We start from the raw sequence: 22,879 nt of genomic DNA on the forward strand, positions 1-22,879 counted from the left end.
ATAGCTGATAAAATAGTCTTTCTGGGCGTGTCTCTCAGGATGTTTCTGGAAAAGATTAGCATTTGAATCAATAGACTGGGTAAAGAACACCCATCCTCACCAATATGGGTGGGCATCTTCCAAACCACTAAGGACTCAAAGAGAACAAAATGGCAGAGGCAGGATGAGTTAGCTCTCTCTTCTTGAGCTGGAACATCTATCTTCTCCTGCCCTTGAACATCAGAGCTTCTGGTTTGGGGGCCTTCGGACTCCAGGACTGACACCAGCAGCTTTCATTGTTCTCCAGCCTGAGATGGCAGACCATGGGACTCCTCGGGCTCCATAACCACAGGAGCCAATTACTATCACAAATCCCCCTTTTATATCTGTATCTATACCCATACCCTATTGCCTCTGTTTCTCTGGAGAACACTGGTTAATACACATATGTTCCAAAGTTCTTATAAATCTTGCCAAACATTCTAAAATGTATCTGCAAGTGGGGAGGAATAAACAGCATAGAAATACAAAACCAATATGTTACCCTCCAAAGTAGATAGAAAAACACATTTGGAAACAGAGAACTTAATAGTGAACATTCAGGAACAGAGTCATTCCCACTGGCAATTATCACTAGTGCGCATGTGCACATGCAAACACATATGCACATACATCTATTTCACTTGGGCTTGCCCCTGAAAGCAGAGCCTGAGGCAAGGACTTGGGAACAGGTTAATTTACTTTAGAGGTGCTCTGAAGACGCAGAAGTGAGAGTGAAAAAAATGAGACGGCAGGGAGAAAGGCCAATAAAAGGTGCACTAATAAGTAGTAACGGCTACAAGCAACTGGGATTCAGTCCCATCGGGGTTGAGAAACCATGGAAGAAACCTTGGAATTGTCCCACCCCTGCATGGGAAGGCTGGGACGATTACTCAACAACTACTCTTCCACCTTGGTCGTGGGCTGCCCTGGTGTCAGCTTTCCCTCACTTCAGGGTTGCACCTGCAAAGACTATGCGACCTCCCACAGCATCAGAGACCACCCTGAGGCCAAAAAGCAGAGACCCCCAAGGTGCGTGTGTGATATAGGGGCTGGCATCAGACATATGTCGGGGCTACAGGAGACCAAGACTTGGTTGGGGGGAGACCAGGAGGTGGTGGGGGGAAACCAGGAGGTGGTGGGGAGCACCATAATTTTACATGTCCCTTGCCCAAACCCAGTGACTAGGAAAACATGACTTTGTTGGGAGAATCCTGGGAGGGGGTGAACCCACCGCACTTCCCAATCACTGCCCCTTTCCCCCTCACGCACTCACTGGATCATCCACTGCACACGTCCTCAGCTGCTCAAAGGTGTGAGTTACACAAAGGGAGTTCACCCTCCAGCTGGCCAGGGCTGCACTGGCCCCAAGTCCCACATAAGGCCCTTCACAAGCTGTGCTCTGGCCTCGCTGAGCAGCCTGGTACCACAAGCCCCCAAGCCCACCCCGCCCCCAGATGCCCTTTGCCCTCTGCAAAGCCTTTCCTCCTTCGTTTCCCCTGGTTCCTCCCACCAGAACTTCAGGCCTGGCCAGGTAGCAGCACCTCTACCCAGAGGCTAAACATAGACTGGATGGAGGGCAGGGAAGGGCAAGGGACCCAAGGCAGGGGAAGAGATGGATGGAGCAAGACTGCCCGTGAGTTGAGCTGACAGCGGTCGAGGCTGGGTGTTGGGGATGTGAACTTTGGGGACACTATTCCTGAAACCTGTAACTCTAGGCGACCCATCGCAGCTGTAGACTAGTAAGTACAGCTGCAACTTTTTACCCAGCCCTCTTGTAGTTTGTCTTTATTTATTTTTTTAACACTTATTTATTACTGAGAGACAGAGAGCATGAGCAGGGGAGAGGCAGACACAGAATTCGAAGCAGGTTCCAGGCTCCAAGCTGTCAGCATGGAGCCCGACACGGGGCTCGAACCCACAAACCGCAAGATCATGACCTGAGCCGAAGTCGGATGCTTAACCGACTGAGCCACCCAGGCGCCCCATTATAGTCTGTCTTTAAATTGCCCTGAGTCTCCTCCTTCAGAGAGCGGTTTCTGGCTTGTCCTCCCGTCTCCCTGTTTGGCTGCCGCTCGCTAAACCCTTCCTTTGCTGCATGCTCGAAGTCTTGATCATCGTCTCTGCTAGGTGGGCGGATGAACTTGGAGTCCTCTATCGGCGAGGTACAGGTATGGGTCTCCCTTCAGGCAAAACACTGCTGTTCAACTACGAGCAATGAAGTAGGCCGAGAGGGTGCAGACTCCAGGGCCTGGCCGTTTCTGCCCAACAGGGACTCCCTGCTCAGCAGCTCCCAATGGGTTGGTGGAGATGTCAGCCCCAAGCGGCAGTCTGGGCCCCCCCCCCCCCCACTCCCCGCCTGCTCCTGCCTCCTGCTCCCTCTGCTCTCACGGTGATGGGACCTGCATTGCTTTCGGAGGGCTCTCCCTGCCAATCCTGCTTCCTCCCACTTCAGCCCAGCAAAGCTCTGGCTCTCCTTACCCCACGTTGGCAACCACATCCCAATGGACCTCACCTGCCACAACACAGGTGCAGGTGCCTTCGCCCCCCTGTGCCCCTGCTGAAGCTCCAAAAATAATGAACGCAAGCAAGTTATAACCATTGTGTTATATTTAAATGTTTCCATATGATAAATTAACACCTTTTACATAAAAAACAAACAAACAGTGGTTACATATATAACCTAATTTTAGAAACAACGTCCAAGATTAAATCTGTGGTCCTTTGGGCATGAGGCCCCAGCCAGGCGGCCCGCTCTCCCTCCCTGTCTCCCACCCATAAACAAGCACAGCCAGACTTCAGCTCTGGGAGTCTCTCCAAGATCTCCCAAGCCTGCACTGGGTGGCCCTCACTATGCTCCCATGACACCCTAATCTCTGTCACTAGACTACTACCCAGTACTTCTGCCCCACTCACCTCTGCCAGCACCCCAGCAAGGTAGGGAGAGCCTGGAGGACCTGGCCCAGAGCAACCACTCAGTAAATGACTTTGGATCAATCACTGAATGACTGACTGAGACATATGTGTCCCTAGAAGGACACCAAGTAAGGCTCCTCTCCACAGCATTCCCACAGACTGACAATACGTCACAAAGATCAAGTGGCTCCTTCAGTCTGGAGTGAACATGGAGGTGGGGGGGAGGAAAGGGCTCATTATAACCCTTTCTCAAACCATAGGACTGGGAGCACCCAGCCAGGTGCCCCTGGAGCTCTGAAACAGGACCCCTCCTCACAGGCAAGAGAGGAGAAATTATATCCCCCTTCTGCTCTGTTTATCTCCAGAGAGACCTTCTCTTCCAGAGAAGACCTCTCAGTTACTGGTGAAGACAAGAGTGGCCTAGTAGCCTCTTGTGTTGGGGGGGGGGGGGGGGGCGGGGGGCCCCCCGGGCGGGCCCCAGCCAGGTTCTGGGGTGAGATCACCAGCCAGGGACCCTGGGTCGGCCAGGGCTCCAAGGGCTGGTGCCAAACTTCTCCGGCGGCTTTGAGCGAGACGGGGGCTTCAGTTCTTCTCTCTGGCCCAGGTCCTGGGGGAGATCTTCCAAGGAAGAGATCTCCAAGTCAGTCTCATCATCTGAAAGCTGCAGGGAAGTAAGCGGGGAGAAGAAAATGCATTCTGACAAGGGAGGATGAAAATGCTGGACAGACACAGGGACAAAATGCAGGTTTGGAAGAAGCAGTTGGGAGACATTCCTCCTCCTGCTTTTTCATGTTTCCCTGTCTGAAAACCTGCTTCAGAGACCTGGGGTCAGAGTGATTTCAAACGCTCCTGAAGTTCCACTGGCCAAACCAAGGCAAGCCCCTTGGAAAGGCTTACAGCAAATCAGGCTGCTCTTATTTAAACGTTGTCTAGATTTTTCAATCCCCCACAGAGATGGAGCTGAACGCCCAGAGCCTTGACTTTCCTGAATGCAGCAGGGGCTAAAGTCCCTCCCCACCTGCCCGCAGATGGCTTCTGCGGGGCTGGTTAATACCCTGACCAAAGGAGCAGGAGGATAGCTCTTGGGGACCAGGAACCGTCAGCCTGGAAAGGGTCTGGGCTGCAGCCCACGCAAGAGCCCGGGGGTACCCCTGAGCCACAGTCACCCCTCAGAGCTCTCAGTGCCCCACCCCCTGGCACTGAGGGCTACCTGGGTTTTGATAGGAACATCCTGTGCATTTTCTCCCAGAATGTAAAGCCAAGCAATCAGAACCACCCCGGGCCCAGGGCAGCAGGCTAAGCCTGCTGTTGGATAGTGACCCTCTTTCCCCAGGGGAAAAGGGGCAAATTTATTTTAATCACCTGGACTAGATACTCACCAATGCACATGGGCTGCATAATAAACCAAGCACATTATGTAATGAGAACATGGTCTCCTGACAAAGTGATTGCCCACTACTTCAGACCGTTAGGGCAATAGCTCTGGTCATCCCAGGAGGCACCTTTTTGACTGAAAAAGGTGATACAGGAATGTGAAGTAGCGAGAGCTCTAAATGTTTCTGCCCCAGAAAGTAACAGGCACATGGGAGTTACTCCCTGACCGGAAGCAATGAGGAGGGCGTCTGAACGGTCATGCTGGGGAGTCTGAGCATCTGAGCTCTAAGTCTGACAGCAGCTAGAGCCTCAGAGAGGCAAGGCCACCAAGGCATTCTTAGTGACGAGGAATGGCCTGGAATATTGAGAATGAAATATCTAAAGATTCCCATTATATGTTGTCGCCCGCTCCAATGCCTGCCCTTGAGGAGAAGTCTGCTCCGCACTCAGCCTGGTGTTGGGGGCCTCGGCTGAGGGAAAAAGGGGCTGAAGCCCGTGGTGGGGTGAACCAGAGCCAGGAGAACAGCTACCACCAGCCGCTGGGCACAGAGTCAGGTCCAGGCTGTGTCAGAGGCAGGAAATGGGAGCGTGAGTGACCAGGAGAAGCGACCTATACAAGCAGTTGCTTGTATAATGGACCAAAAGGCTTTTTAATGTCAACAGAGATACAAAAAAAAAAAGCATTTGAAAGGGTCCACCCCTCCACCTGGGCAGGGGCAGAGGAGACAGTGAGGTCACCTGTGATGTCCCACTAGGGCCAAGGCTGACACTCACTAGACCCCACCCCAGGCCCCCAAACTCAGAGCTGGCTCTGTGGGAAATGGCAGGGCAACCTCCAAGAGTCCTGCACCCTACCTGGGGCTTCCTTCCTGGCACGGCAGCCTTCTGTGGGCCGGCGCTGGGCATTAAGAACAGATTGACCCCTCCAGCAGGCTTCTTCACTGGAGCCTCCAGCTGTTTCTCAAGGTTTTTGACCAGCGACTGCACCAGGGTTCCTGGAAGGCAACCAGAGGGAGAACTCCAGAGAATGAATGCCTCATCCTTGTAGGTCATGACCAGGCTCTGGAGTGGACAGAGGGAGTGTAGAGAAGGGTCAGGAGGAAGAAGAAAGGGTAACCACAAAGAAGAGGGGCGAAAGAGAGAAGGCCCAGGCCAATGGGTGCCAGAAAAAGAAGGCTTTGACCACCCTAATAATATAACGGCACTTAACAACATGGCTGCAGACAGAGGCTTAGAAAGCTGTTCTTCTCTCCAAATGGGAGGCAGAGGCAGAACCTCTGCTCACTTGGTACATGAAAAGCAAGACTAACGTGCAGACACAGCCTCCTTCAACATCTGCACTGAGATGAGAAGAAATACCATAAAAATAAATCATCACAGAAGGACTGAGGGCCGACAGGCTTTCTGCAAACTCCATGCAGGAAGGAGGGCTAAGCAAGGCAGAAAGACTATCAACAGACTCCTGGTGACATGGTAAACCATGACGGATGGCCAGATCTCAAGAATGGCCAGGAAGCAGGGAGCTAACCATGGCCTTGTAGGATTCAAACGTCTGAGGCTCTGAGCAGCCGTCTGGGGCTCCAACAGCCCTTGGTTCAATGACTCATTGGAGAAATGTTTGTTTTCTAAATTCTTTTATGTTTATTTATGTTTGAGAGAGAGAAAAAGAGATGGAACAAAAGCAGGGGAGGGGCAGAGACAGAGAGACACAAAATCCAAAGCAGACTCCAGGTTCTGAGCTGTCATCAGGACAGAGACCAATGCGGGGCTCGAATCCACAAGTGGTGAGATCATGACCTGAGCTGAAGCTGGACGCTTAACAGACTGAGCCACCCAGGGGCCCCTCAAGAAATGTTTGTTAAGGGCCACTATGTACCAGGCACTGTGTTCCTCACTTCTCATTGTCTTGTCTTGATACCTCATTTTATAGAAAAGAAACCAAAACCCCTCACACAAGCGGGTAACAAGTGACAGCACCCAAACTATCAGAGGACTCCTGACTCCCACTTCTAACACCTTTCCATCTTATTGCCCCACCTGGTGGCCATCGGTACTTCTCCAAAGATTTACTTCTGGTGGATTCTGATGGACTGGCAGGCTTGGAATATGCTATGGACAAGATAAAGTTCTGCAGAATCCATTAAGAGCATGGAATTTACAGGTTGTTCAGATATGGGTTTATATTCCAAAGTTTCCACTTGATGACTTTGAAAAGACAAAACTCTTCATTTCCACGTTCTTTAAGCCTTGGCTAGAAAATGCACCTGAAGGGGTGCCTGGGTGGCTCAGTCAGTTAAACATCCGACTTTGGCTCAGGTCATGATCTCGTGGTTCACAAGTTCGAGCCCCACATCACGGTCTGTGCCGACAGCTCAGAACCTGGAGCCTGCTCCGGGATTCTGTGTCTCCCTCTCTCTGCCCCTCACCTGCTCACACTCTGTCTCTGTCTCTGTCTCTGTCTCTCTCTCTCTCTCTCTCCCAAAAATGAATAAACATTAAAAAAAATTAAGAAAAAGAAAATTCAACTGAAGCCAGAAGCTGCAGGCCTATCCATTAACAGTTTTATAAGAAAATCTTAAAAGAGGGGTGCCTGGTGGCTCAGTCAGTTGAGCATCCGACTTTGGATCAGATCATGATCTCACGATTCATGAGTTCAAACCCCACATTGGGCTCGTTGCTGTCAATGCAAAGCCCACTTCGGATCCTCTGTCTCTCTCTCTCTCTCTCTCTCCCTCTCTCTCTCTCTCTCAAAAATAAATTTAAAAAACATAAAAAGAAAAAAATAAAAGAAAATCTTGAAAGAATGGGAGTTGACTTAGTTGTTTCAGAAGAAAAATGCTCAATTAGTTATTGTAGTACACTGTTAGATAGAAAGTGACAGGTTTAGGGACACCCGGGTGGCTCAGTCAGTTAAAGCAATTGACTTCGGCTCAGGTCATGATCTCACGGTTCGTGAGTTCAAGCCCCATGTCGGGCTCTGTGCTGACAGCTCAGAGCCTGGAGTCTGCTTCAGATTCTGTGTCTCCCTCTCTCTCTGCCCCTCCCCTGCTCACACTCTGTCTCTCTCTCTCTCTCTCTCTCTCTCTCTCTCTCTCTCAAAAATAAATAAATATTTTTTAAAAATCTTAAAGAAAGTGACAAGTTTAATCGATATATTCATTCCAGTTAATCATAACATTTAACTCAAATTTCTATGATGTCTTTTCATCAAGTGAAATTGCTAAATCTCTTTGCTGAAAAGGGCAAAGAACTTTCCTGTAAAAATGCCACTATGTCCCTAAGACCATTGGTGGCAATGAGTCAGCCTGCTGTGAAGGTTCACTGTGACCTTCTGAAGCTGTCACCCTCCATCTTAAGGTTAGCTGGAAAACCACACTTTTCATTAATCTTTTGTTACAAAAACTTTCTTTGTGTGAGACTGCATGTGTTACAACCAACTATATCTCTCAAAATGTTCATTGTAACCTAGGTTTGCCCTGGAGGCTACTTTTACTGCAGTGATAGTTGACTGGGTAACCACAACCCCTTGATCTGGTACTAATGAACTCAAGAAGCATAAAAGAATGCCACCAACACATTAACTTCAAAAACATAATACAGAATCTGTTTTTCACGTTATTAGTTCTGCGACCTTGAACAAGTAACATAAGGTGTCAGAGACTTAGTTTGGACATCAGTGACAATGTGTGTGGCACACGTCACCTCATGCGTGGTATGAAGGCATTCCTCCTCTACCTGGTTGGGCAAGCAGAGCATGGACACCCTCTCAGCGCCCCCCACACTTTCTTACCTCTCCTATCCACTGGAGTAGCCAAGCAGAGGGACTGCAACATCCCCTGTGCCATCTTTCTTTTTCTGATATGCTCCCTGCACCTGTGACTGCGTTTGGAGGCCAGCTGGACTGTCCCCACAGCGGCATACTTCAGCCCTCTCTGCGGTTTTGCTGACCCCACCCCATATAGCCACAAGTAGAGTGAGAATCTGGGTTGGGGAGGCTGGAGGGGGTCCCCACATTGGCCTCAGGAGCCAATCAGGCTCTGAGAGGAAGCCTATGCCTTAGCATTACTAGGCACTATCTCCAGTAATAGAACAACACTTTAATCTCCATTTGTCTGGCCACCATGTTCATTCTCTAACGGTAAGGATGTGGAGGACAAAAGGAGTGAGCTCCTCCAACTCCACCAGTTAGGCAATTCAACGACAAAACAAGGGGCAAAATAAAACTCACTCAGATTCTATCCTTCTTCTACTGTCTCTGCGACCACAGGAAAATACCTGATGGGAGGGACAGTCATTCTCTCCAAGTCACAATGAGTTGCCAAATCAGAGAACCCAAAGAAAAAGAGTGTTTCCAGGACTAGAGAAATCTGGGCTGGAGAAGGGCTACCTCAGTGGTCCCAGATCACTCACCTGAGGAAGCCAGCCCACCTGAGCCTTTTTCAGGGGGCTGGGCACTCCCCTCCGACGTCTCTGTGTCAGACCAGTCCCAGTTGTCCTCTGGCCGGGGCCCCATCCTGGAAGGACCTCGTGGGGGCTGGAGAGATGTCCGCTGCGCGGAATTTCCCTCTGAGTCCTCTTCAGAACTGAATGGGGGTGTACTGTTATGGACAAGAAGAAATGAGGACTACGTGGGCCAGAAAAGCTTTGGAAGCCAAACCTCACCACTTGCAAGCGTGTCTGATTTGCCCCAAGTCAGCCCTGCTCCTTCCTTGGGCCCAGATGATAGCCAGGAGTCACTCTGGAGCATAGCAGCCACACCAGCAACTTTGTTAGAAGATGAGGACCCAGCCTTTCCGGCGTGGCAACTAAGGCTTTTAAGGAAGAGATGGGGAAGGTAGGGGTGGGTTTGTCCTGGCCAGGAGCAAAGGACCCCAGTCTCTTCGTGAGGTCTCGGGATGGACCCCAACTGAGGCTTCTCCTGTTCACTTCTGTCTCTGCCCCTCACCTGTCTGCAGAAGCCTGCGGGAAGCCCAGATCAGGGCTGCCTGAGGCTGGGAGCCACTGCCAAGACCCAGGGGGAGTGCGGAGTCCGGGGCTCACCTCGGCCCGGGCCCTGAGGAAGCAGAGGTGCCGGAGGGTCCACGTGCTCTGGGGCGCGGAGTAGGGGTGGGCACGGGAGCCAGGCCAGGACCGTGGCTGCTGGGGCTCTGAAGAGTTGTCGTGGGCGGCTCTGCTGGCTTAGATGGCAATGCCACATGCAGCGTCCTGGACTTTGGCTGGGCCTCTTTGATGGCCAGTGGGTTCTGCTGGCTTTTGACTAGAAACACAGATGGGAATAAGTTCCAAGGCATGAGCATCTGGAGCTTCAAGCCCGAAGAGGACGTAGAGACAGGCTCCAGCACACTACAAATGGACAAGTCAGTCTGTCGCAGCGTACTATGATAACCAGCGCAAATATGACCACCGCCCCCACCGCAGGAGTCCTGCTGCTGGCCAGACTCAGGGCTGGGACCCACAGTTCTAGCACAGACCAGGAGAGCGGCTGGTCTTCCAGGGTCATGCCATCATTCCAGGAGTCCCACAGGAGTCGGCAGGTCTGAAGTGGGGCCCGTGGGACACCTGGGTGGCTCAGTGAGTTGAGCATCCAACTTTGGTCAGGTCATGATCTAATGGTTCGTGGGTTCAAGCCCCACATGGGGCTCAGTGCTGGCAGTGCAGAGCCTGCTTGGGATTCTCACTCTCTCCTCTCTCTCTCTGCCCCTCCCCTGCTCTCGCACTCTCTTTCTCTGTCTCAAAACAAATAAAGAAACTTAACCAAAAAAATGAAGACGGGCCCAGCTTGTCAGCAGCTTAACCCTCCCCGTGTAGTGCTAGGGGCTGACCTCGCCAAGAGCACCCATCCTCTCTACCCACCCAGGCTGCAGCCGCTGGAGTGCAGACAACATTGCAGGGAGACCCTGCTGCCACCAGAGGTCGCAACAGGACCACATGGGCCACCCAGACCCACTGAATCCTCCCGGAACTCAGTCCTTTAAAGGCAAGCACTCAGGTTCCTCAGAAAATTAAAAATAGACCTACCCTATGACCCAGCAATGGCACTGCTAGGAATTTACCCAAGGGATACAGGAGCACTGATGCACAGGGGCACTTGTACCCCAATGTTTATAGCAGCAGTCTCAACAATAGCCAAATTATGGAAAGAGCCTAAATGTCCATGAACTGGGTTTATATACACAATGGAGTACTACGTGGCAATGGGAAAGAATGAAATATGGCCCTTTGTAGCAACATGGATGGAAGTGGAGAGTGTGATGCTAAGTGAAATAAGCCATACAGAGAAAGACAGATACCATATGTTTTCACTCTTATGTGGATCCTGAGAAACTTAACAGAAACCCATGGGGAAGGGGAAGGAAAAAAAAAAAAAGAGGTTAGAGTGGGAGAGAGCCAAAGCATAAGAGACTCTTAAAAACTGAGAACAAACTGAGGGCCGATGGGGGGAGGGAGGGAGGGGAGGGTGAGTGATGGGTGTTGAGGAGGGCACCTTTTGGGATGAGCACTGGGTGTTGTATGGAAACCAATTGGACAATAAATTTCATATACTGAAAAAATAAATAAAAATAAAAAATATAAATATAAATATTTTTAAAAATAAATAAATAATAAAAAAAATAAAGGTAAGCACTCAGACCCAGCCCCTCCCTTTTCTGAATTCCCCAGCGGGGTATCCAGGATCAGCAATTTTTTTTTTTTTTATGGAAAGGTAAGAGAAGGGCATCACAGAGCGTCAGAGTACTTTCCCACAAAACTCTTACGTGTGTGGACTGTCACAGGTAAACTGTTTCTTACTGCAGTTCAAGATCAAAAACACTGGAAATACACCACTCTCAGAGAATGCACTTACACAGAAGTGGACCTTCTAAGAACAGACTGGAGAGAAGGGGAAAGCAGACAGACTCGCTGACGGAAAGTAACAAGAATAGCTACAGTTACTGCACACAGACACCAAGCTAAGCACTTTACCCACAGCACCCACCTGGCCCCAGATGCCTTAGGAGAGTGTCGTTTTCCCTACTTTACCGGGGCTGCAAGACATCCAGGGACTCAGGGCCCACAGCTCCACGCAAGTCAGTGGTACCTGCAAACCCAGGTCATCAGCCACCCCAAATCCAGGGCTCTTGCCACTCACAGCCTTGCTACATCCCACAGCTCTGCCCCAAAACAAAAGAGGCACAATCTAAGTGGAGATCAGAGGTGAGCATTCATGCAGCACTCGTGGGACCTAGAAAACGAGCACGTGGGCGTCCAGCTGGAAAGAGAGGTCTGCAAAATGCTGTGGAAACACAGTGCTCACGTCACACCTCTGTGACATACCCTGGAGACGGCAGGGCCCCAGGACCAGGGAAGGGGAGACAGGCAAGGGGGTGGTTCTCACTCCGGTTTTCTGACCACAGGAGCAAGGGCTGGAGGGGAGGGGGTGCCTGGAGGAGCAAGATACCTTTCCTCTTCTGGAAGCCTGTCCTCAGAGGATGCTTTCCTTCTTCTGCCGTGCCTCCCGGTCCCCTCTCTCTGCCGCGCACCCACCACCCCTGTGCTTGGCCCCATCATCACCAAGTCTGGGCCGGTTTCCCAGCAGAGGATTTGTGCTTGGCACGGATCGGCCTTAGTAAATTCTAGAATTATTGGTCCACGTACCAACTAAAATCATCTCTCACATCCCCAGAGAATGTGGTCCACACTCTGGGAAATTCGTTAGGATGACGAGTTCAGGCTGGGTCTGCCTGGACACAAGGCGATAAGAGAATCAATAGCTCCCTGGAATATACTCATGAGGAAAAGGAGCTGCAGCACCACACTGCACAAACAGCCTCAGACCCCCTGAAGCCCTCCCCCGGGCCCCTAATTTCAGCAGCTCGGTGGATCTGGAAATCCTCTAGAAACAGGGGGCTCTCAAACCTAGGAACACAAGTTACCTTGCTTCCTCAGTTCCCCGAGGACAGAGACTGGAGGGCCACCACTCACACACTTGAATCCTCCCCAAGAACCCGCCCCCCCACCCGCCCCGGCCTTTCCTTGTCACAACCCCCAGGGGCGAAGCAGTGGCTGTGACCCGGCCCAGGGAACCAAGTCTGAGCTCTGAGGGTGTGTCAGTAGGCAGAGGTCGCCCAGCCTCCCACAGCTCCGGAGCAGACTGCATTTGATCCCTTTTGCCCCTGCCTGCAGCCCCAGTGCTCTCAGGCCTTGGGCCCTCTCCCAGCACTGACATCCCTGGCTTCAGGGCCAGAAACTGTGTTCCTCTCTGTTGGAGCGAAGTTCAACTTGCGGTCAAAGCAAGTAAACCTGCAAAGTAGGGGCAGCAAGCTCAGGGCTAACCACAGGCTCTAACGCCAGCTCTCCTCCAGCTTCCCTGGGTGACCCTGGGGCCCACTCCTTGACCCTGTTTCTCCCAAAAGAAGACTTTTGGACTCAGTCACCTGCAAAGACGCTGTCATCTCGCTCTTTCAAGCAATGCCCTGCTGGAGGCAGAAAGTACACCCTCCTCGTGTGCAAACAAGCCTGGACCCTCTCAGCCCCAGCCCCCAAGCAAGCCCTCTGACCAGCTCACCTGGAGCCCCGCTGTCCAACTGGGAGGCCGGGGCCATGTGTCTCTGTCTCTGCTTCACTCTACTGGTGGCTTCCTTGACAAGCTTTTCCCTCAGACTCAGAAATTCAGAAAACCTCCGTGCCTTCTGCTCCCGGTGGGCTCTCAGGAGGGACTTGAGGTGTCTGCGAGTTTGAAAGGGGATTCCCTTTGCATCCTAGAAGAGACAGAAGTTCCCCCGTTGGAGACAGAAGTTCCCCTAAGCCTCTCGCACCTGCTGCTGGCCTGGGAGTCACTGTGCTCAGCACCCAGTGCTTTCTGGAAGAGGATGGGGTGAGCGTCAGAGCAGGGTGGGCAGCAGTTGCACACGATGCAGGAAGTGTAATGGTTTAGGGTCTGGGAGCTGCATCAAAATGTGCATGGCAAGACGATGCAATGGGGCTACGCACAACTCCATCAACATCACAGCTTCTGGGGCTCAGGTGGGACATGCCCTTCCGCCACCCCACTCATGTGAGGACAGAGACCAGAACTTGCTCCTTTTGTACCTCATTTGTACCTCATAACCATCATGCCAGACGGGTTGTCCTCTGTGCCTAACAATGTGTGAAAAATGAACTGCAGGGACGCCTGGTGGCTCAGTCGGTTAAGCATCTGACTTCGGCTCAGGTCAGGATCTCATGGTTCGTGGGTTCAAGCCCTGCATCAGGCTCTGTGCTGATAGGTTAGAGCCCAGAGCCTGCTTCAGATTCTGTGTCTCCCTCTCTGTCTGCCCCTCCCCCGCTCATTCTCTCTCTCTCTCTCTCTCTCTCTCTCTCTCTCTGTCTCTCTCTCTCTCTCATTCTCTCTCTTAAAAATGAATAAACATTTTTCTTCCAAGACCTACTGGAAGTTGCTTGGGCTTTTGACATCCACCCAGAGCCCATAAGGATTCATTCAAGGTTAGAAAGAAATGTTTTAGGGGGCACCTGGGTGGCTCAGTCAGTTAAGAATCTGACTTCGGTTCAGGTCATGATCTCACAGTTCGTGAGTTCGAGCGCCACATCGGGCTCTGTGCTGACAGCTCAGAGCCTAGAGCCTGCTTTGGATTCCATGTCTTTCTCTCTCTTTCCCCTGCTTGTACTCTCTCTCTCTCTCTCTCTCAAAAGTAAACATTTAAAAAAAGTTTAAAAAAAGAAATAAATGGGTTTTTAAAAAATTTTTTTAAATGTTTGTTTATTTTTGAGACAGAGGGAGACAGAGTGCAAGCAGGGAGGGGCAGAAAGAGAAGGAGACACAGAATCTGAAACAGGCTCCAGGCTCTGAGCTGTCAGCACAGAGTCCAACGCGGGGCTCGAACCCATGAACCGTGAGATCATGACCTGAGCCGAAGTCGGGCGCTTAACCGACTGAGCCACCCAGGCGCCCCAGAAAGAAATGTTTTAATCAAATCTGATCATAGGGCCAAAGTTAGATGGAACAGTAGTTGAAAACACTCAAAGGTTAGTGTTTTTATTTAATAAAATATGTCATCGATGCCTTTAATGATAAAATGCATGCTCTGGTTAAACACGGGCATGAGGGTCCCAGACATAGCTTTCACTGCCTGCCTCACCCACAGCCACTTGCTGAGTGCTGTGGCCACGTGTGCCACTGATGATGGACCCTTCACCCAAGGGACCCTTTCAGAAGGCAGACTGAACCAATTAAATTCCCTCTGTCAGAAATAGACACAGATGAGTGGAGAGCACAGAAAGGTCAGGATGCAGGGCGACACCCCAAGAAACCACTGGAAACAGAGAAGAGAGACCACATTGCTGCCGTGCGGTGAGGGGAAGCTGTGTGGGCTCATGTTCCTGGGTATGAAAGGCACCCCAGTTGGAACAAATAAGACGAATAAGCCTACACTGTAAAGAGCAATCAAGCATCTGTCAGGTTAAGAACATCGTGTGTCTAAACGATAGACAGCAGCCCTCACAACAGTAGCCCGGGATCTTACTCTCTTTATCCCCATGCTTTCCAGCTTCTCTTCCAAGGTGTCCTCCAGGATTGGCCTAAACTGCATCAGCAGGGTGGGGTTTCGCCTCAGCGCTGCCAGCACCTTCTGCTGTCCGTCTCCGGAGTCCTCTAACTCTGCAGCACAAGACAATGACCAAGGTGAGAGGAGGTGAGACAGGCACACGGGACAGGCTACGCGTCAGATGCCATTCCAAATCCTGCCTCCACACACCTGCCGGCTCTGTGACTCTGGGCAGGTCGCTGACCCATCGGTGGACCATTTAGATCGCATGTTAGTGCCTGTGTGTAACGTGCCCGGCACACACAAGGGCTTCAGAAATACATATTTCCTTGTCCCTACTTCTCCTCCCCGCCCCCCCAAGCTTCAGTAGCCAGACACAGTGAAGTAGACACAAACTAAACAATGAAGAGGACAATTCTGTGTCCTGCATTAGACACCAGGGAAAGAAACTAAGACCTCACCTTCCTCGGAAGAGTCCTCCTCTGTGTCCATAGCCTTCGGGCCCTTGTGGATCCCTGAGAAGAGCAGGAACAGTTAGTGTGGCCTCAATGCCCTGGACCCTATCCCTGACCCAGAGGAAAGCATGGGACACCACATGAGTGTCAGCAAGAAGGGGTAAGCCCTCCAGTTGTTTCTTTACCCGGGATGGAGCCATGGTCACAAACACTGACACGGGGAGCCAAAAAAGACCAGAATTCACACAGTCCAGCCCTGCCCAACCAGCTGTGCACAACACAGGGAGTCCTGGAACCTCGCCAAGCCTCAGTCTCCTCATCTAGAAAATGAGGATGATAATGCCCAGCCCACATTAAATTGTGGGGACAGTGTAATGAGACCATGAATCTCAAGTGCTCGGCGAAGCCCTCGGGAAGGTTGGGGCTGCAGGGACAGTGCTTCTCTGAACTGCTTGCAAAGCTGGGAAAGAAACGTCTGACCTAGAGGCAGGGGATGGGAAGAGACGTGTGGATTTGCAAGAAGAGGCAGAAGGGAGGCTGAAGAGGTAGGACAGAAGAAGTGGGATGGAGCAGGAAGGGCCAGGTTTCATAAGGGGCTGGCCAGGGCCGTCCAGGTAGGGGCAGTGCCCTGCTGGTTACTGTCTCCCTTTAGAGGCCAGCACGTGCACTCCCGCACACAGCACAGCAGAGGAAGACAGCATACTCCCTAAACCGGCCACATTCACACTGATTTGGGGACAACGTGCTACCCCCTGGGAGCAAGGTAAAAGTTGATGGTCCAAACCGCAGACGTGATGAGTTAGAAAGAACCTTTTCCCAAACCCTGCTCCATCCATCACTGCCCCCAGGATCCTCACCCTTCCCCATGTCTCCACCACCCTACAGAGAAGAGCAGGCCAGGTAAGAATCCACCACCACAGGCTGGAGCCCTATATGTCCCAGAAGAAAATATCTTCTTGCCCTCCCTCACCCAGCCGAAGAGCCTGACAGCACATGTCCCCTGAGCTGCTGTCACCACCACCACCACCACCCTCATTCTCCAAATTGACTGGTGGGGAACAGGAGAGAGAAGAGGACAAGACAAAACACCCCGTGCAGGCTTACCCTCCTCCTTCCTCAGAGACATGGTCTGGATCTACAAAGATGTGGAAGAGAGCAGGTTACAGCCAGCAGGGGACTCTACTCTGAGCAGTGCCTCTGCCTAGCACCATAAAGAAGGGACAGCCACTGTTTCCGTGCCTCCCCCTGGGAGCGAGGAGCTCAAAGTACACTGCCCAACAGCATCTCCATAAGTGGGGGGAGGGGGGTGGCACCAAGGCTGGATGGCAGCAACCAGCATGGCATCGTGCTGCCTTTTCCCCTGGTGGGAATGCCCCCCCCCCCCGCCTTCAGAGAGGGACTGTGATTTGAAGGGCAGGAGCCCCATGCAAGCTGAGGGGGACAGGGACACAATCAATACTTTCAGTACAATTGGTGGACAACCAGGGCAAGGTAGGCTCCCTCCCACGACGGGGGCATCTGAGCTGAGTGCCCCCTGGGAGGAAGGAGGAGTGCTGTGGACGGTCACTAAACTGTCTGCACGGCCCCCCTCCTCTTCATCCTCCTTCCACATAGCTGCACATGGACAGCTGCTTGTGAGTATGTGACCCCCCCCCCGCCCCCCACAGAGCTGACTGTCTAGGTTTGGGAGGAGAACTCTGAACTGATAACATGTGAAGTCAAGAGCCAGTGGCAGCCAACTGGTTTTGGTTTGGGTTTTGTTTACTTGTTTGCTTGTTTGTTTTGCCACATGGGACAGATATGAAGTGAAAGGTGATCTTCAGAACAAAAGAAAAAAATTGCAGCAGATATACAGAACAGAGGTACACAGCAAAGGAAAACCCCTGACCACATTCATGTATCTGGTTCCAGTTTATTCCCAGACTCAGCTGCTCTCCTGCCATGAACTCTGTGAGACACCCTGTCTACCCTGATGACAAATTTCCTCTTCTGCTTAAGCTTGAGTTGTTTTTTATTATCTACCAATGAATGACACATCCAATGTCCATTTCCAAATGTTTCCTCCCTTGTCTACCTCTATTCTAGAGACTGTAAAACTAATTACTTGCTTTCTAACCTTCTTTGCAGCTGTAGTTGCCCATGTAATACAGCTTTGATTGATAAAACATAAGCAAAAGTCTTATAAAGGGGCCTTTTCATCCACTTCTTCTATTGAATATGGTTGTGATGGTTGGAGCTACGGCAGCCATCTTGCAACTGTGAGAGTCAAGCATGAGAACAGAGGTCAACACACTGAAGATGGTAAAAAGAAAAACAGCCTGGATTTCCAATGGCATAATTTTGCTGCTAAACCAAGGCCATCAACTGTCACCTCTTTTACAATAAAAATAACCCCCTATTGACCTATTCTAAATCCATGTTTAACCAATGAGCTCCTACGTGAAATGTTTGCAAACAAGAGTTCTGGATAACAGAAGGAAGAGATGTCCAGACTGGTCCTGAGGTGGCCACAGCAGTGAAGCTAAGTGTTTGCAGAGGTGGGAGGAGGGGCTGTGCAGTAAAAAGAAAAGCAGCAAGGGACGGGGTTAGACACCTGGCTGAAATATGGCTGGGAAAACAGAAGAGCACAAATAGCCAGCGTGCAGGAACAAGAAGACTGAACTAGACAGTGACAGGAAGTGCTGTGTCTAGAGAATCTGTGTGGAGGGTGGTATCAGAACCATGGCAAGGACCTGAGGCCACAGAGGGGCCCCTCTGAGGACAGATACACTTCTCTGCTGACCTGGAACTCAGAAGGGGGAGCTGAGCCTGAGCAACAGGTGCAGAGTCTTGGGGCCAGTTTTAAGAGAGAGGCATTCGTGAGTAAGTGACTTCTCATCATACCAGTTTATCTGACGACCTCACCAGAGGGTGTTCACTTATCAAAAGGGTATTGGGTAGGAAATTATGTCTGTGGACACAGTGAAAAGAACATAGGCTGTGTATTCCACTGCCTGGCCAGGGCTGAATCCTCCCCTGGCTCTTACAGGGTGTCCAATGTGGATGCAAGACAGGCACTTGACTTCTCCAGCCGGTTGCATCATCTGTCAAGTGACGATGAGGAGGCAGCAATATCTGCCTTGAAGAGTGAGGTTTAAATGCAGTACTAAGCCAAGTATCCACCAGGTGCCTGTGCTTAGATGGTCTCTGATGTTAGTGTGAACCCAGCAACACAGCCCCTAAGGACAGCAGGCACGTCTTCGGCCTGGAAAAAGACAGGCTGCATCCTCACCATTCTGTGCCCCTGAAGCCTGAGGACCTTTCTCTCTCCTTAATGAGCCTGACTAATGAGACCAGTGCCAGTAGTGAGTCCCAGAGAAGGGAAGGAGATCCTCGCAGAGGTCGAGGGGTGCCGAGGCCTGGCTGGGAAGAGGGACAGACCTACCATCTCTTCCTGGGAGGTGATGAGCCTGGCTTGTTCCTGGAGCTGGGCACGGAGAGCACTGATCTGGCGCTGGGCCTGGGCGGCTGCTTTCCTCTGATCCTGAGACAGGGAGGCCTGGAGCCTCTCATTCTGCTCCTGCAGCTGGTGGGCACAGGAGAGTCAGTCACATGTCCGCAGGGACCTATGGCTGCCCAGGATCTGCAGGGCCTGCACCTGTAGGCAAACACTGGCCGGAGTTTCACCTGAAGCAAGGGAGGGGGCTGCCAGACCTGGACAGGTGGCTTTCTAACAAGATTGACTACTGTCCATGCTTCACTCAAGGGAAAATAAGAATTGAACTCAGACCCCTAAGATCAGGGCAAAAAGGCTCTCCGTCCAGTGTGACTGCCCACTGAAGCACAGTCAGATAACCTGAGGCCATTCAAAAGTCCTCAACTTGTGTTTTTAGGTAAAAACAAAAGGTGAAGGAAATATGGTCACATGCTGTTGTAAGAGCAGAGAGAAGATGATATTACTTACGTTTGCATAAAGAAACTTTAGAAAACTACACTAGAAAGCAATAAAAGTCAGCTGTGGGGTGGGTTTTGGGGGCAGGTAGATGGAGATGGGGAGGAAGTGAACCTTAATATATCTCAGCACGCTTTACTGAGGGTACCTTAACATATTTCTTCTGCTTTTTTTGAATAAATTTAAGTGTATTGCCCATTTTAAAACATCTTAAATAAAATAAAACCACCAAGATGGAAATTACAGGAATTGGGGGTGTCTATCACGTGCCAGCCTCTGATCTGAGACTTTTAACTTCTGAGCTTTCTACAAGCAGAACATAGGGCTCTTGTTAATTGGCTTCCTCCTCAATTTGCTTTCTTCTCAGGGGCATTTTCATAGAAGCTGTTTTCTCGGCCTGAGGCCTGCTGCCCTCTGTTCCCTGGTCTCAGTATCTGAGCCCTTCCATTTGGGCTCCCTCTGAACTACAGCTGAGGTCCACAGCCACCTGCTTCTCTCCTGGGTGGGGTTTCAAAGAAGGGCCCAAACATGAAAGGACCAGGGAATTCATCAGAGGTTATCGGCACAACCCTCCTCGCAGAGCCTGAAGGGGTCCCTGCAGAGAGGACCGCAGTGTAAAGCAGGTGTTGGGTTCAGAAGAAAAGGCCAGGGGGCCCTCCTCCTGGCCTGGGAGGCTGCTGTCTAAGCAACGGACCAAGGCCTTCTCTGTATGGAGGGGAGTCAGCCGCCAGGAACTGTGTCAGCAACAAAATACCTGCCAACCAGTTCAAGAGGAGTAGGGGTGAAGGACGGGGGTGCCATAGGATGAGAGGAGGTCACAGGAAACCAAGCTCCCCCAGACCACCCAAGGAGGGCTACCTCTCGCTTCTGAGCTGCGTGCTCTCCCTGCAGTTCCTTCATTTTTCTCTTCCATTCTGTTTTCTGGAAAAGATAAAAGTTTGTCAAAACTTTTGTCAAAAGTACCCTTAGATGTTAAAATACAGTACGGGGGGCACCTGGGTGGCTCAGTTAGTTAAGCATCTGACTTCAGCTCAGGTCATGATCTCACGGTTCGTGGGTTCGAGCCCTGCATCGGGCTCCATGCTGACAGTGCTGAGCCTGCTTGGGATTCTCTCTCTCCCTCTGTCTCTGCCCCTACCCTGCTCGTGCTCACTCTCTCTCAAATAAATAAACTTTAAAAAATAAATTAATTAAATAAAATATAGTATAAAGCAACAGGAATTAAAAAGTACTGGCCCATAATTAGGCAGAGTAGTGAGAAGAAAGAAAGCCCAGACAAAGATGGGGGAGAAGAATGGAAGCTTAGTCTGGAGAAAGATTATTGACAAATGGAGTTCAAGAGGTAGTTAAACTGCCTAGAAAAAAAAAAAAATGAACTTGAATCTCTATTTCATATCTTAAACCAAAATAAATTTTAGGTGGGTCAAAGATTTAAACTTAAAAAATGGAAGTTACATCAGCAAGACCGTACAATAAGAAGTTCCAGCTCTCGGGGCGCCTGGGTGGCGCAGTCGGTTAGGCGTCCGACTTCAGCCAGGTCACGATCTCGCGGTCCGGGAGTTCGAGCCCCGTGTCGGGCTCTGGGCTGATGGCTCAGAGCCTGGAGCCTGTTTCCGATTCTGTGTCTCCCTCTCTCTCTGCCCCTCCCCCGTTCATGCTCTGTCTCTCTCTGTCCCAGAAATGAATGAACGTTGAAAAAAAAAAAAAAAAAAAAAGTTCCAGCTCTCAAACCCTCCACAGACGAGAATTCCTTTATGGGAGCTCACGAACCCGGCTGAGAGCTTCCAGCACCTCAATGGAGCAAAAACACCTGAGAATAGATGCATTCCAGAGAAGTTTCACTTTACCTGCATCAGCTCTCCCTCAAGGTGGCACAGCTCAGTGCCAAGGGAGACCTCCTCAGCCCACAATTTTTCCCACGGGGAAGGGGACAGAGAGTGAGCACCCACTGCCTCAGCCTTGCAGGATGCTGCCCGGGAGGTCCGCTTCTGTCCCACCCCTCTCAGAACTGAGGGAAAGAGCACAGCTGACTCAGCTTGTGGCGCTGGCACACAGAGCTCAACAACCAGCCACAGATCCAACTGGACACCAGCTGGTGTAAGTGAGAAGTAAATGTACAGAGTAGTTATATGCAATTGATATTAAGTTGTTATCAGCTTAAAACAGACCGCTGTCCTAGAAGATGTTTTATGTAAGTTTCATACTAATCACAAAAAACCTACAGCAGATATGCAAAAGATAAAGCAATCAGAGCATACCACTACAAAATAAAACCATCAAATCAAAAAGGATGGCAGCTGGGGCCTCTGGGTGGTTCAGTGGGTTGAGTGTCCGACTTCGGCTCAGGTCCCAATCTCGCAGTTCGTGAGTTCGAGCCCCACGTCGAGCTCTGTGCTGCCAGTTCAGAGCCTGAAGCCTGCTTCAGATTCTGTGTCTCCCTCTCTCTCTGCCTCTTCGTGCTCTGCCTCTCTCTGTCTCAAAAATAAGTGTTAAAAAAAATTCAAAAAAAAAAAAAAAAAAGAATGGCAGCAAGAGAGGAGGAAAGGAACAAAGTAACTACAAAAATCTGAAAACAATTAATAAAATGGCAATAGTTAGTCCTTACTTATGAATAATTACTTTAAATTTAAATGGATTAAATTCACCAGTCAAAAGACAAAGAGTGACTGAATGGACTAAAAAAATAAGATCCAGCTGTGTGCTGCCTACAAGAGACTTACGTTAAGGGCACACTTGCAACTGAATGGATGGAAAAAGATATTTCACACAAATGGTAACCAAGAGAATAGGGGTAGCTTCACTGCTGTCAGGCAAAAAAGACTTTAAGTAAAAAAAGGTTACAAGAGACAAAGAAGATCACCACATAATGATAAAGGGGTCCATTCATCAACAGAATATAACAATGTAAATATATATGCATCCAACGTCAGAGCACCTAAATATATAAAGTGAATATTAATACAACCAAAGGGAAAAATGGCAGTACAGCAAGAGCACTGGGCCTCAGTAGCCCACTTTCAACAATGGAGAGATCCAGACAGAAAATCAATAAGGGAACACTAGACTTGAACTGCACGCCAGACCAAATGGACCAAACAGACATATACAGAACATTCTACCCAAAAGGAGAACAACCTATAGAATGGGATAAAATATTTTGCAAACCATATTATCTGATAAGGGGTTAATATCCAAAATACAAGGAATTTAACTCAATAGCAGGGAAAAAAATTAAATGGACAAAAGACCCGAATAGACATTTCCCCCCAAAAGGCCTCTAACATCATTAATCAGCAGAGAAATGTAAATAAAACCACAATGAGATATCACCTCACACCTGTCAAGATGGCTGTTATTAAAAAAAAAAAAAAAAAAAGATAAGCGTTGGTGAGGATGTGAAGAAAAGGGAACCCTCATACACTGTTGGTGGGAATGTATATTGACACAGTTATTATGAAAAACAGATTGGAAGTGCCTCAAAAAAATAAAAATAGAGTTACTCATTTCCCCCGGGGTATCTCCAGGTGTACATGAGGTATACTTGTTAATAAACTTGATTGCTTTTCCTGTTGTTAAAAGAAAAAAATTAAAAATAGGACTACCATATAATCCAACAATCCCACTTCTTGATATTGATCCAAAAAAACTGAAATCAGGATCTCAAA

General features: G+C 50.1%; 1 protein-coding gene across 6 annotated transcripts in view; it reads right to left on the reverse strand.

Annotated features, from left to right (window-relative positions):
* Window positions 1-2,895: 2,895 nt before the first annotated feature.
* The window catches only part of DZIP1L (DAZ interacting zinc finger protein 1 like), a 42,728-nt gene continuing 22,744 nt past the window's right edge, over window positions 2,896-22,879 (reverse strand). For 5 of the 6 annotated variants that reach the window (XM_040480273.1, XM_040480275.1, XM_040480277.1 and 2 more), the window contains 10 exons: window positions 20,073-20,135; window positions 18,708-18,848; window positions 16,388-16,418; window positions 15,290-15,343; window positions 14,808-14,941; window positions 12,854-13,046; window positions 9,349-9,565; window positions 8,719-8,906; window positions 5,164-5,303; window positions 3,434-3,595 (listed from right to left, as the gene is read on the reverse strand). In XM_040480273.1, coding sequence (XP_040336207.1) covers window positions 3,434-3,595; window positions 5,164-5,303; window positions 8,719-8,906; window positions 9,349-9,565; window positions 12,854-13,046; window positions 14,808-14,941; window positions 15,290-15,343; window positions 16,388-16,418; window positions 18,708-18,848; window positions 20,073-20,135 — 1,323 coding nt within the window. Of the gene's footprint in view, window positions 3,596-5,163; window positions 5,304-8,718; window positions 8,907-9,348; window positions 9,566-12,853; window positions 13,047-14,807; window positions 14,942-15,289; window positions 15,344-16,387; window positions 16,419-18,707; window positions 18,849-20,072; window positions 20,136-22,879 lie in introns of all 6 variants that reach the window. The other variant, XM_040480274.1, reaches the window with a different exon arrangement.

The sequence above is a fragment of the Herpailurus yagouaroundi genome, unplaced genomic scaffold (assembly GCF_014898765.1).
Source record: "Herpailurus yagouaroundi ecotype Mexico unplaced genomic scaffold, PumYag 159, whole genome shotgun sequence".
Classification (NCBI taxonomy): domain Eukaryota; kingdom Metazoa; phylum Chordata; class Mammalia; order Carnivora; family Felidae; genus Herpailurus; species Herpailurus yagouaroundi.